The sequence below is a fragment of the Schistocerca nitens genome, chromosome 4, assembly GCF_023898315.1.
Source record: "Schistocerca nitens isolate TAMUIC-IGC-003100 chromosome 4, iqSchNite1.1, whole genome shotgun sequence".
Classification (NCBI taxonomy): Eukaryota; Metazoa; Arthropoda; class Insecta; order Orthoptera; family Acrididae; genus Schistocerca; species Schistocerca nitens.
Window position 1 is genome coordinate 960,282,602 of NC_064617.1, and position 13,071 is coordinate 960,295,672.

At 45.6% G+C, this 13,071-nt stretch overlaps 1 protein-coding gene across 1 annotated transcript in view; it reads right to left on the reverse strand.

Annotated features, from left to right (window-relative positions):
• Positions 1-13,071, reverse strand: part of LOC126253641 (protein Skeletor, isoforms B/C) — a 749,163-nt gene that overhangs the window by 240,210 nt on the left and 495,882 nt on the right. The window contains exon 3 of the mRNA XM_049955137.1: positions 12,718-12,799. Within this exon, the coding sequence (XP_049811094.1) occupies positions 12,718-12,799 (82 nt within the window). The remainder of the gene's footprint in view (positions 1-12,717; positions 12,800-13,071) is intronic.

Below are 13,071 nucleotides of genomic sequence, written 5' to 3' on the forward strand. Positions count from 1 at the left end.
CAGTGTTGTCCATCCGAGTTTGGTGATCTCTTCCATGGTTTTTTGACTGACATGTAGCCGTGCATTGTCGTGCAACAGCAAAACATCCTGCTTTTGGCGATGTGGCCGAACGAGCTTGAAGTTTCTTCAGTGTCGTCACATATGCATCAGAATTTAAAGTGGTTCCACTTGGCATGATGTCTACAAGCAAGAGTCCTTCGCAATCGAAAAACACCGTAGCCATAACTTTTCCAGCAGAAGGTGTGGTTTTGAATGTTTTTTTTCTTTGGTGAATTTGCATGATGCCACTCCATTGATTGCCTCTTCGTCTCTGGTGAAAAATGGAGCCATGTTCCATCACCTGTCACAATTCTTCCAAGAAATTCATCTCCACCATTCTCGTACTGTTCCAAAAGTTCGCTGCATACCGTTTTCTTGTTTCTTTGTGGGCCACTGTCAACATCCTGGGAACCCACCTGGCACAAACCTTTTCTAGCTCCAACACTTTCAGTATTCTGGAAACACTTCCTTCCCCTATCCCAACGTAGCGTGACAATTCGTTCACTGTGATGCGTCTGTCAATAGTCACCAATTCGCTAACTCTCTGCACATTGTCTGGAGTGCCCGCTTTCATCACGTAACCTGCTTGCCCACCGACTAACTGTACTGCGATCGACAGCAGCATCTCCGTACACCTTTTTCAACCTCCTGTGGATGTTTCCCACTGTATCGTTTTCACAGCGCAGGAATTCTATGACAGCACATTGCTTCTGACGAACGTCAAGTGTAGCAGCTATCTTGAAGACATGCTGTGACGGCGCCACTCACGGGAACAGGTTGAACTAAGTTTGAAAACAAGCGGGAAGGATGTATCTACACACTGTAAAATTTCCACACATGCAGAATGAAAACTGGATTTTGACAAAAATAGGGTGCATATCTTTTGGAGTATATTCTAAGAGTTTCCACTTATTCAGTTCGACGCTCTCAATGTATTCCCGAGGGTCGCATTAATCTGCCCACCGTGGGAAGTTTAATTTGTTGAAACACATTGGATTTTCAGTTCAATATTTATTTTACATCACTAACCAGTTTCTACGTTTGGCCATTTTCAAAGGCAGCTGTACAATGATGAAGCTTGTGTCATATTTATAAACCAATTCATTTTATGTGGGAACCGGAATTTGTTCCCACACATACGCCAAACTTTTAATCTTGCTGTTTACATGATGATGGAGGCGATGGGGACGCCAGGTGTTAACATTTTCACAGCGGAAAATAAAGTTGTTTTGATCATTTCATACATTTCAGTCGCTAGTTAGGGCGTGCTGTTGTAGCAACTCCCCACTTTATGGATTGGGACTTTTCAGCCAAGCAGCAGGCGAGTTGGTAAGGGTGCGGAGGGGGTGGAGGGTGCCCCTATTGGGAATATATGGGAGCGGATTAGCAGTTCCGTTATTTGCCTTAAATCCAAGGGAAGCCTCTTGAAATGGGTATGTGATAATAATAAATATTGGTTGGGAGAAAATAAAGCCACATTTCCCCTCTCTACAAATAAGGTAACTACCAGAACGTTTCAGGCACACATTTTTCTCGTGCTAACTGCTCGTGCTGCTTCTGGTGGCTATCATACTCATATAGATAGAGGAAATTTTTGTTGCCACTTAACACGAATTGCTTTGAAACATGATGACACGCACGACATCGATGTACATCTGCGTTTGAAATGGCCACGTGCCGGAACTGCCTTGTAATGCAAAATACACTCCTGGAAATTGAAATAAGAAAACCGTGAATACATTGTCCCAGGAAGGGGAAACTTTATTGACACATTCCTGGAGTCAGATACATCACATGATCACACTGACAGAACCACAGGCACATAGACACAGGCAACAGAGCATGCACAATGTCGGCACTAGTACAGTGTACATCCACCTTTCGCAGCAATGCAGGCTGCTATTCTCCCATGGAGACGATCGTAGAGATGCTGGATGTAGTCCTGTGGAACGGCTTGCCATGCCATTTCCACCTGGCGCCTCAGTTGGACCAGCGTTCGTGCTGGACGTGCAGACCGCGTGAGACGACGCTTCATCCAGTCCCAAACATGCTCAATGGGGGACAGATCCGGAGATCTTGCTGGCCAGGGTAGTTGACTTACACCTTCTAGAGCACGTTGGGTGGCACGGGATACATGCGGACGTGCATTGTCCTGTTGGAACAGCAAGTTCCCTTGCCGGTCTAGGAATGGTAGAACGATGGGTTCGATGACGGTTTGGATGTACCGTGCACTATTCAGTGTCCCCTCGACGATCACCAGTGGTGTACGGCCAGTGTAGGAGATCGCTCCCCACACCATGATGCCGGGTGTTGGCCCTGTGTGCCTCGGTCGTATGCAGTCCTGATTGTGGCGCTCACCTGCACGGCGCCAAACACGCATACGACCATCATTGGCACCAAGGCAGAAGCGACTCTCATCGCTGAAGACGACACGTCTCCATTCGTCCCTCCATTCACGCCTGTCGCGACACCACTGGAGGCGGGCTGCACGATGTTGGGGCGTGAGCGGAAGACGGCCTAACGGTGTGCGGGACCGTAGCCCAGCTTCATGGAGACGGTTGCGAATGGTCCTCGCCGATACCCCAGGAGCAACAGTGTCCCTAATTTGCTGGGAAGTGGCGGTGCGGTCCCCTACGGCACTGCGTAGGATCCTACGGTCTTGGCGTGCATCCGTGCGTCGCTGCGGTCCGGTCCCAGGTCGACGGGCACGTGCACCTTCCGCCGACCACTGGCGACAACATCGATGTACAGTGGAGACCTCACGCCCCACGTGTTGTCAATTCGGCGGTACGTCCACCCGGCCTCCCGCATGCCCACTATACGCCCTCGCTCAAAGTCCGTCAACTGCACATACGGTTCACGTCCACGCTGTCGCGGCATGCTACCAGTGTTAAAGACTGCGATGGAGCTCCGTATGCCACGGCAAACTGGCTGACACTGACGGCGGCGGTGCACAAATGCTGCGCAGCTAGCGCCATTCGACGGCCAACACCGCGGTTCTTGGTGTGTCCGCTGTGCCGTGCGTGTGATCATTGCTTGTACAGCCCTCTCGCAGTGTCCGGAGCAAGTATGGTGGGTCTGACACACCGGTGTCAATGTGTTCTTTTTTCCATTTCCAGGAGTGTACATTGCCTGGCAGAAAGACTGAGCACCAAGAAGGGGAGAAGGAAAGAATATGAAACTTCACCGGTTGACGAGGTGGGGGATGTTATTTAGGTGTGTTTGATCCCAGTTATCGGAACGACGTTACATCCCGTATTGCCTTGGATGCAGGCTCTCAGTCGTTTGGGAAGCCTGTAACAAAACCGCTGTATCCTCTCCTGAGGCGAGCTGACCCCAAAATTGTTGTAACTGTTTCTAGATAGCCTGGATATTGGTCTTCGTCACAGTTTTACTTTACCATACCAGAAGTACTTCAGGCCATTTTTTTAACTTTTGTATTTATTCTCAGTGCTTTTCATGCAGATGTTTTCATCTACATTTACATCTACATTTACACTCCGCAAGCCACCAAACGGTGTGTGGCGGAGGGCACTTTACGTGCCACTGTCATTACCTCCCTTTTCTGTTCCAGTCGCGTATGGTTCGCGGGAAGAACGACTGTCTGAAAGCCTCCGTGCGCGCTCGAATCTCTATAATTTTACATTCGTGATCTCCTCGGGAGGTATAAGTAGGGGGAAGCAATATATTCGATACCTCATCCAGAAACGCACCCTCTCGAAACCTGGCGAGCAAGCTACACAGCGATGCAGAGCGCCTCTCTTCCAGAGTCTGCCACTTGAGTTTGTTAAACATCTCCGTAACGCTATCACGGTTACCAAATAACCCTGTGACGAAACGCGCCGCTCTTCTTTGGATCTTCTCTATCTCCTCCGTCAACCCGATCTGGTACGGATCCCACACTGATGAGCAATACTCAAGTATAGGTCGAACGAGTGTTTTGTAAGCCACCTCCTTTGTTGATGGACTACATTTTCTAAGGACTCTCCCAATGAATCTCAACCTGGTACCCACTTACCAACAATTAATTTTATATGATCATTCCACTTCAAATCGTTCCGCACGCCTACTCCCAGATATTATACGGAAGTAACTGCTACCAGTGTTTGTTTCGCTATCATAAAATCATACAATAAAGGATCCTTCTTTCTATGTATTCGCAATACATTACATTTATCTATGTTAAGGGTCAGTTTCCACTCCATGCACCAAGTGCCTATCCGCTGCAGATCTTCCTGCATTTCGCTACAATTTTCTAATGCTGCAACTTCTCTGCATACTACAGCATCATCCGTGAAAAGCCGCATGGAACTTCCGACACTATCTACTAGGTCATTTATATATATTGTGAAAAGCAATGGTCCCATAACACTCCCCTGTGGCACGCCAGAGGTTACTTTAACGTCTGTAGACGTCTCTCCATTGATAACAACATGCTGTGTCCTGTTTGCTAAAAGCTCTTCAATCCAGCCACACAGCTGGTCTGATATTCCGTAGGCTCTTACTGATCAGGCGACAGTGCGGAACTGTATCGAATGCCTTCCGGAAGTCAAGGAAAATAGCATCTACCTGGGAGCTTGTATCTAATATTTTCTGGGTCTCATGAACAAATAAAGCGAGTTAGGTCTCACACGATCGCTGTTTCCGGAATCCATGTTGATTCCTACAGAGTAGATTCTGGGTTTCCAAAAACGACATGATACGAGAGCAAAAAACATGTTCTAAAATTCTACAACAGATTGACGTCGGAGATATAGGTCTACAGTTTTGCGCATCTGCTCGACGACCCTTCTTGAAGACTGGGACTACCTGTACTCTTTTCCAATCATTTGGAACCTTCCGTTCCTCTAGAGACTTGCGGTACACGGCTGTTAGAAGGGGGGCAAGTTCTTTTCTTCATATACCCAGCATACATAAAGCATGATCCCAACGTGACGTTACAAACTTTCAGAGACGACGGAGAAGGGTAAATGTATGTCTGAGATTAGGGAGCTAGATCCAAAAACGCCGAATCAAAAATTATAAGCCAAAAATGTTCTGATACCCTTGACAGTGGAATAAATGTACTGGTACTGTTCTCACCCAGATTCTTGGACAATATCCCCCATCCTTGAGGGATGTGATTTCAACACGATGCTGCTCCACCTCATTATGGACTCACGGTTCGTAAACAACTAGTTTAGACATTCCCTGAATAGTGGATAGGCAGAGAGGAGCCTTTATCGTGGCTGGCACGTTCACATGATCTCACTACACTAGACTTTTTACTCTTATTGTGGGGCTACGCGAAAATTCCTGTGCTCAAGATGCCTGTCGAGACTGGAAAGGATCTCGTGGCAGTAATTCTCGCCGTCTCTGACTGTGTACAGACGACACCGCGGATATTAGAACGAGTGCGACACAACTTGTGCAACTACGCCGTGCCTGCACTGAGTTGGGAGACGCAATTGTCCAACTGAGAAACCTGTATGGTAAGCGGAATTCGTCATTACTGTACCTTAGGATTCCCGGGCCGTGCGCCGTTACTAGTCCATCAACAGGGGAAATTATCGGAGTGTATAGTGAGTATTCAGCGGGACTTCTGTAAGTCATAAATTCTGTACGTCATGGTTCAGAAGTTAGGGCCCTCAGTTTGAGCAATGCGCGAACCTAAGGCGGAGCTTGAGTAACCTTTTGCACATACCCTTCGACTTGCCGTTTCCGCGCTAGGAACCTTTACTTCAGGCTGATACATTTACCATTCTCCAGCATCCCTGAAAGTTTCTGACATCATAACATAATCACCCTACATAAAGTTGTCATTTGCTTGCAAGCCTTCATTTTAAATTTGTACTGTTTTCTTCTCGACGTGTTGAATATAAACTGTTTTAGTTTTCTTGTAATTGTTCTGTAGGCTTGCATCTAAACTAGCGCCGGCCGCGGTGGTCTCGCGGTTCTAGGCGCGCAGTCCGGAACCGTGCGACTGCTACGGTCGCAGGTTCGAATCCTGCCTCGGGCATGGATGTGTGTGATGTCCTTAGGTTAGTTAGGTTTAAGTAGTTCTAAGTTCTAGGGGACTAATGACCACAGCAGTTGAGTCCCATAGTGCTCAGAGCCATTTGAACCATTTTCTAAACTAGCCCTATTAATTTCTTCCGTTCAAGGCTGAAGTTATCTACGCAATAAGTAAACAGTATAACGTCGTCAGTAGCGCTAAGGAGGTTCAGATACGATTCAATAATGTGTTTTCCTTCTTCGCTTTCCCATTTTACGAATCCAAAGACTTTCCGTGGGTCTGCAGAAAATAATTTTGATCATGGAGAATTTTCTTTTTTGACTTTTCACTATTCTTATAAATTCTAATGGAAGCTGTGACATTAACATATCTAGACCTATTGTATTCTTAAGTATACCTTTATAGGGCGTATCAGTTCTTCTTTTTCAATTGATGTTAATACAGATTTATATGGAACCGCGTCAAAGGATTTCTCAGAATTTACGAATTACCGACAAAGTGTTAATTTATAATCATTGACTGATTTAAGTTGATCAGATTTGGTCGCCATATCATCTCATACATCAGGCCATAGTTTTGCCGTATTATAAATAATAATAATGATAATAATAATGGACCAAAATACGTCATAACACAAATAGCCAAAACAGATAGAGTTAGTAATATTAAACACACCACTGGCCATTAAAATTGCTACACCAAGACGAAATGCAGATGATAAACGGGTATTCATTGGACAAATACATTATACTAGAACTGACATGTGATTACATTAGGCAGTTTGGGTGAATAGATCCTGAGAAATCAGTACCCAGAACAACTACCTCTGGCCGTAATAACGGCCTTGATACGCCTGGGCATTTAGTCAAACAGAGCTTGGATGGCGTGTACAGGTACAGCTGCCCGTGCAGCCTCAACAAGATACCACAGTTCATCAAGAGTAGTGACAGGCGTATTGTGACGAGCCAGTTGCTCGGCCACCATTGACCACACGTTTTGATTTGGTGAGAGATCTGGAGAATGTGCTGACCATGGCAGCAGTCGAACATTTTCTGTATCCAGAAAGGCCCGTACAGGACCTGGAACATGCGGTCGTGCATTATCCTGCTGAAATGAAGGGTTTCGCAGGGATCGAATGAAGGGTAAGGCCACGGGTCGTAACACATCTGAAATGTAACGTCCACTGTTCAAAGTGCCGTCAATGCGAAAAGAGGTGACCGAGATGTGTAACCAATGGCACCCCATACCATCACGCCTTGTGATACGCCAGTATGGCGATGACGAATACACGCTTTCAATGTGAGTTCACCGCGATGTCGCCAGAAACGGATACGACCATGATGATGGTGGAAACAAAACCTGGATTCATCCGAAAATATGACGTTTTGCAATTCCTGCACAAAGGTCCGTCGTTGAGTACACCATCGCATGCGCTCCTGTCTGTGATGCAGCGTCCAGGGTAACCGAAGACGTGGTCTCCGAGCTGATAGTCCATGCTGCTGGAAACGTCGTCGAACTGTTCGTGCAGTTGGTTGTTGTCTTGTAAACGTCCCCATCTGTTGACTCAGCGATCGAGACGTGGCTGCACGATCAGTTACAGCGATGCGGATAAGATGCCTGTCATCTCGACTGCTAGTGATACGAGGCCGTTGGGATCCAGCACGGCGTTCCGTATTACCCTCTTGAACCCACCGATTCCATATATGCTAACAGTCATTGGATCTCGACCAACGCGAGCAGCAGTGTCGCGATACGATGAAGCGCAATCGCGATAGGCTACAATCCGACCTTTATCAAAGTCGGAAACGTGATGGTACGCATTTCTCCTCCTTACACGAGGCATCAGAACAACGCGTCACCAGGCAACGCCGGTCAACTGCTGTTTTTGTATGAGATATCGGTTGGAAACATTCCTCATGTCAGCACGTTGTAGGTGTCGCCACCGGCACCATCCTTGTGTGAGTGCTCTGAAAAGCTAATCATTTGCATATCACAGCATCTTCTTCCTGTCGGTTAAATTTCGCGTCTGTAGCGCATCATCTTCGTGGTGTAGCAATTTCAGTGGCCAGTAGTATATCTTTAACCAACCTTAAAGCAGAAGCGGCTATAAAAATTTGCAAAAATGTAAAAGTTAATGAAATGGAAAAAGCAAGTGGTGTGATACAAATATTTACAAGAAATACATATCTAAAAATACAAAACTAAAATTCTATACCAAAGTTGTAAGACCAGAATGTGTGTGCTTAACGAACCCTCTGCCAGGAACTTAAACTGTGAATTACAGAGTAATCACGTAGATGATCGTTTGCAGGCATATATGTAGTCGTTTTGCCTCGCTCTATTTTCGAGTGTAACAGGGAAGGGAATGACTGCTACTGGTACATGGTACCCTCCACCACGCACCGTGCGGTGGCTTACGGAGTGTCTATATAGATGTAGATGTACATCTAGATGTACTATAAACTATAGACTATAAACTAGTGAGAACAGAAACAATGGAAGACGGATTATTGGAAAAATAAAGGCTGCGACACAAACTACAGATGGTGGGAAAATAAGAAGTAATCAAGAGATCTACGAAAATGCGGGGAAAATATCAGGCATAATGATAAAGCGAAGGTTAATCTTCTTTGGACACCTCTACCGTAAGAATGAGAAGAGCCCAATGAAACAAGTATTCCTGCAGGCTAAGTCCGGGAGAGTTGGACCACTGTGTGCGACGGACCAGTGGCGTACTTCACAGACGTGCCGCTTGAGAGCATCTCCCGCTGCTTGCGAGCAAGCTCTTTTGTTAACAAACGTGGTGTAGAAATGTTGCTATCATTTTCGTGTTAGTTCTGGAGAAAAATCACATTCTCTGTTCTGGTAAGCCGAAAAGCTTTATCGTGTAGTTATATCACTTAAATATTAAGGCTTAGTTTGCACAATGTTGAAGCAGCTTTTTTACAGCGAGTTAGACAAATGTGTAGGCATGAAGCTAACCTGAAATAACCACCAAGGTTTCTGCCTAGAGACAGAAGTCGGGGTGGTTCATCTCGTCCAGACAATCGGAAGAGATGGACCTGTGGTATTTGGGAGAGATGAACCACTTGTTTTAATCTGAGAGACATAGAGCACAATTAAATTTTACCTTCAATGTGCAATATTTCCAATGAAGGCGGTCGCAGTCTCATAATATACTTATTTTTCCAAAGATATGTCTGTGCCAAGAAATGGAAGAGCAAGACCTCACACACAGGGCAACTAACCACCAATTCAAAGGTCAAAAAAAGACCTACTGACCCCAAGCACATCAAAAGAGCCGAGTTATCTGCACAAGTTGAATTCCTTCACTGACACAACTTCAGACTCCACTCCTACTAAACCTAAGGATTTCAAGATTACAGCCTCAAAACCGACTGCTCCCAAGGCAACACAAAATTTATGGAAGAAATACCACTTATTCCTTCTATTGATAAAACCGTGAATATTAAGAGGATGGCAGCAACTGTGTCAAAAAGGCTTAACTCTGCTGAAAATATTGAAACTATGAGAGAAAAGAGGGATAAGAAAAGAAAGGAAATAGAAAAAACACAGAAAACGATCACCGACGGGAAGTGCTAGTGAAGACAAAAACAGACCGAAGAAGACCAATAAGAAAAATAGTGCAAATAGCTCACTGTGTTCATCAGGTGCAGACGTTGTAGAACATTACGAAAATAATGTTGATGAATGTCATGAGGATGAATGTAATGGGTGTGGTGAAATCTATTACGATTGGATTCTGTGTGGTGCCTCTCACGATGGTCAACATTTGGTAAAAAGTGTAACTGCTGCAGAGAGAAAAAGACAGGATAATCCCTGAACGAAACCAACAACTGATTAGAAACGCCAATGTGAAATGAAGATTTATATTAAACTGATGAAATTGTTTTGGACTAAAATATTTAATAGTATGATCCTGTATTCTTAACAACACATTATAAACAAAAATATAGAATTTTAATTGACTCTTTTCATGTACAGCCATTTTCGCATGGCCCATCTCTCCCAGTACACTGGCACGTCTCGCCCATACACCTATGGGTGATATGGACCACTCAAGTATGTTTTCATTTTATTATCTCCTGTATTTTAAGCGGCAGTGCTTCAGAAATGTATTCCACTTAAGTTTATGTGACAATCTCAAAAAACAGAAATTTTATTCTGAAAAAAGTGTTTCAACTCTCCAGGACTTATCCTATTTATGGAGATAGAAGTCAACAGTGGTATGGGTTAAGGAAACATGAAAAGGATTAGAAAAAAATGAAAGAATAAGAGAAAGGAATAGTTTCAAGAATAAAATTCTAAGTCTGGAATGCTTTCAAGAAAGAAGAAATAAGAAATTGGGAACAACATTTTAAGAAGAAAGAAAAGAACAATGTGGGGGAAAAGATACCGCTGTACTGGAAAAACGAAAAGGAACTGAACGCGTTACGTGATCCTAGTTGGTAAATAAGAAGACAAAAATAATAATAACGGAAATGTAAATGAAAATATGGTTTTAAATATCATTATGCATTCTTCCACGGTCGTGTGGATTAAGAATACGGACTAGTGACTATTAATAACAAAACTAATCATTAACTACCATTGATAATAATAATAATAATAATAATAATAATAATAATAATAATGAGAGCAAATGAGCACAAATAGGGAGGAGAGGATGTGCTTCCTAAGTTCAAAAGCGTTCATCACTTGGACGCAACTAATGAAAGAAAGCATATGGTGAATAAAAAACGTTAATAAAACCATGAATAAGAGGACAAAAGTGAGATATTATGGTACAGTGAGATCTAAAAGCAGGAATTAGTTACTAGTTATGCTAACAAATCCTGAGTAAGGGTACAGAAGTGAGATATCTCGGCATAGTGATGTCTAAAAGCAGCAGGTAGTTATTAGTTACGAGGGTCATTCCATAAGTCATGGCAACAACATGAGATTTCTACAAGTGTATAGGGTTCCACTTCAGGAGGTCACGGTAAAGGCTGAAATGAAACACGGACAGAGCGCCGGTGTACTTTGCCCCAACGGAATATATACACTCCTGGAAATTGAAATAAGAACACCGTGAATTCATTGTCCCAGGAAGGGGAAACTTTATTGACACATTCCTGGGGTCAGATACATCACATGATCACACTGACAGAACCACAGGCACATAGTGACAGGCAACCGAGCATGCACAATGTCGGCACTAGTACAGTGTATATCCACCTTTCGCAGCAATGCAGGCTGCTATTCTCCCATGGAGACGATCGTAGAGATGCTGGATGTAGTCCTGTGGAACGGCTTGCCATGCCATTTCCACCTGGCGCCTCAGTTGGACCAGCGTTCGTGCTGGACGTGCAGACCGCGTGAGACGACGCTTCATCCAGTCCCAAACATGCTCAATGGGGGACAGATCCGGAGATCTTGCTGGCCAGGGTAGTTGACTTACACCTTCTAGAGCACGTTGGGTGGCACGGGATACATGCGGACGTGCATTGTCCTGTTGGAACAGCAAGTTCCCTTGCCGGTCTAGGAATGGTAGAACGATGGGTTCGATGACGGTTTGGATGTACCGTGCACTATTCAGTGTCCCCTCGACGATCACCAGTGGTGTACGGCCAGTGTAGGAGATCGCTCCCCACACCATGATGCCGGGTGTTGGCCCTGTGTGCCTCGGTCGTATGCAGTCCTGATTGTGGCGCTCACCTGCACGGCGCCAAACACGCATACGACCATCATTGCATCATTGGCACCAAGGCAGAAGCGACTCTCATCGCTGAAGACGACACGTCTCCATTCGTCCCTCCATTCACGCCTGTCGCGACACCACTGGAGGCGGGCTGCACGATGTTGGCGCGTGAGCGGAAGACGGCCTAACGGTGTGCGGGACAGAGGCCCAGCTTCATGGAGACGGTTGCGAATGGTCCTCGCCGATACCCCAGGAGCAACAGTGTCCCTAATTTGCTGGGAAGTGGCGGTGCGGTCCCCTACGGCACTGCGTAGGATCCTACGGTCTTGGCGTGCATCCGTGCGTCGCTGCGGTCCGGTCCCAGGTCGACGGGCACGTGCACCTTCCGCCGACCACTGGCGACAACATCGATGTACTGTGGAGACGTCACGCCCCACGTGTTGAGCAATTCGGCGGTACGTCCACCCGGCCTCCCGCATGCCCACTATACGCCCTCGCTCAAAGTCCGTCAACTGCACATACGGTTCACGTCCACGCTGTCGCGGCATGCTACCAGTGTTAAAGACTGCGATGGAGCTCCGTACGCCACGGCAAACTGGCTGACACTGACGGCGGCGGTGCACAAATTCTGCGCAGCTAGCGCCATTCGACGGCCAACACCGCGGTTCCTGGTGTGTCCGCTGTGCCGTGCGTGTGATCATTGCTTGTACAGCCCTCTCGCAGTGTCCGGAGCAAGTATGGTGGGTCTGACACACCGGTGTCAATGTGTTCTTTTTTCCATTTCCAGGAGTGTAGTTTCCCTCACATTTGTAGTTTCTTTATTTCAAGCGGTGAAACAAAATACAAACGAACTCCCCAGTACAAGATTTTAGAGAAATATCGCCGTCTGATTCAGGCCGTGAAGGGGCTATCGCTACAGTCAATAACAGCAGTGTTTTATTGTAATCAAGGAGCATACTTGTACGCCGGTGACAGCACTCACCTGCCTTTGTAGTCATCTGGGTATGGTACGATGTAGCCGTCTGGCGAAGGTCTGGACGTGTTGCCGACCCAGAAGAACGCGTCTGAAACACAATGCATCATCAACAAACTTACACTATGTTGTTAACTTTGCGCTGCTGAATTCTGAGACGTAAGGTTGACATGAGCAGAGATAAAACAACACATTTCTTATCCTTTAAGAAGAGTCAAATCTAATGCCTGTAATGCCTGATCCTAATCCTATCACTAGCTCAAGTTTCGCACTCGGCGTATCAAATGAATTTAAAGTTTATTTATTGAAAATAAGGAGCTTAAAAGGTTGTAATGTATGATGAATTTTAAGTCACAATAGACA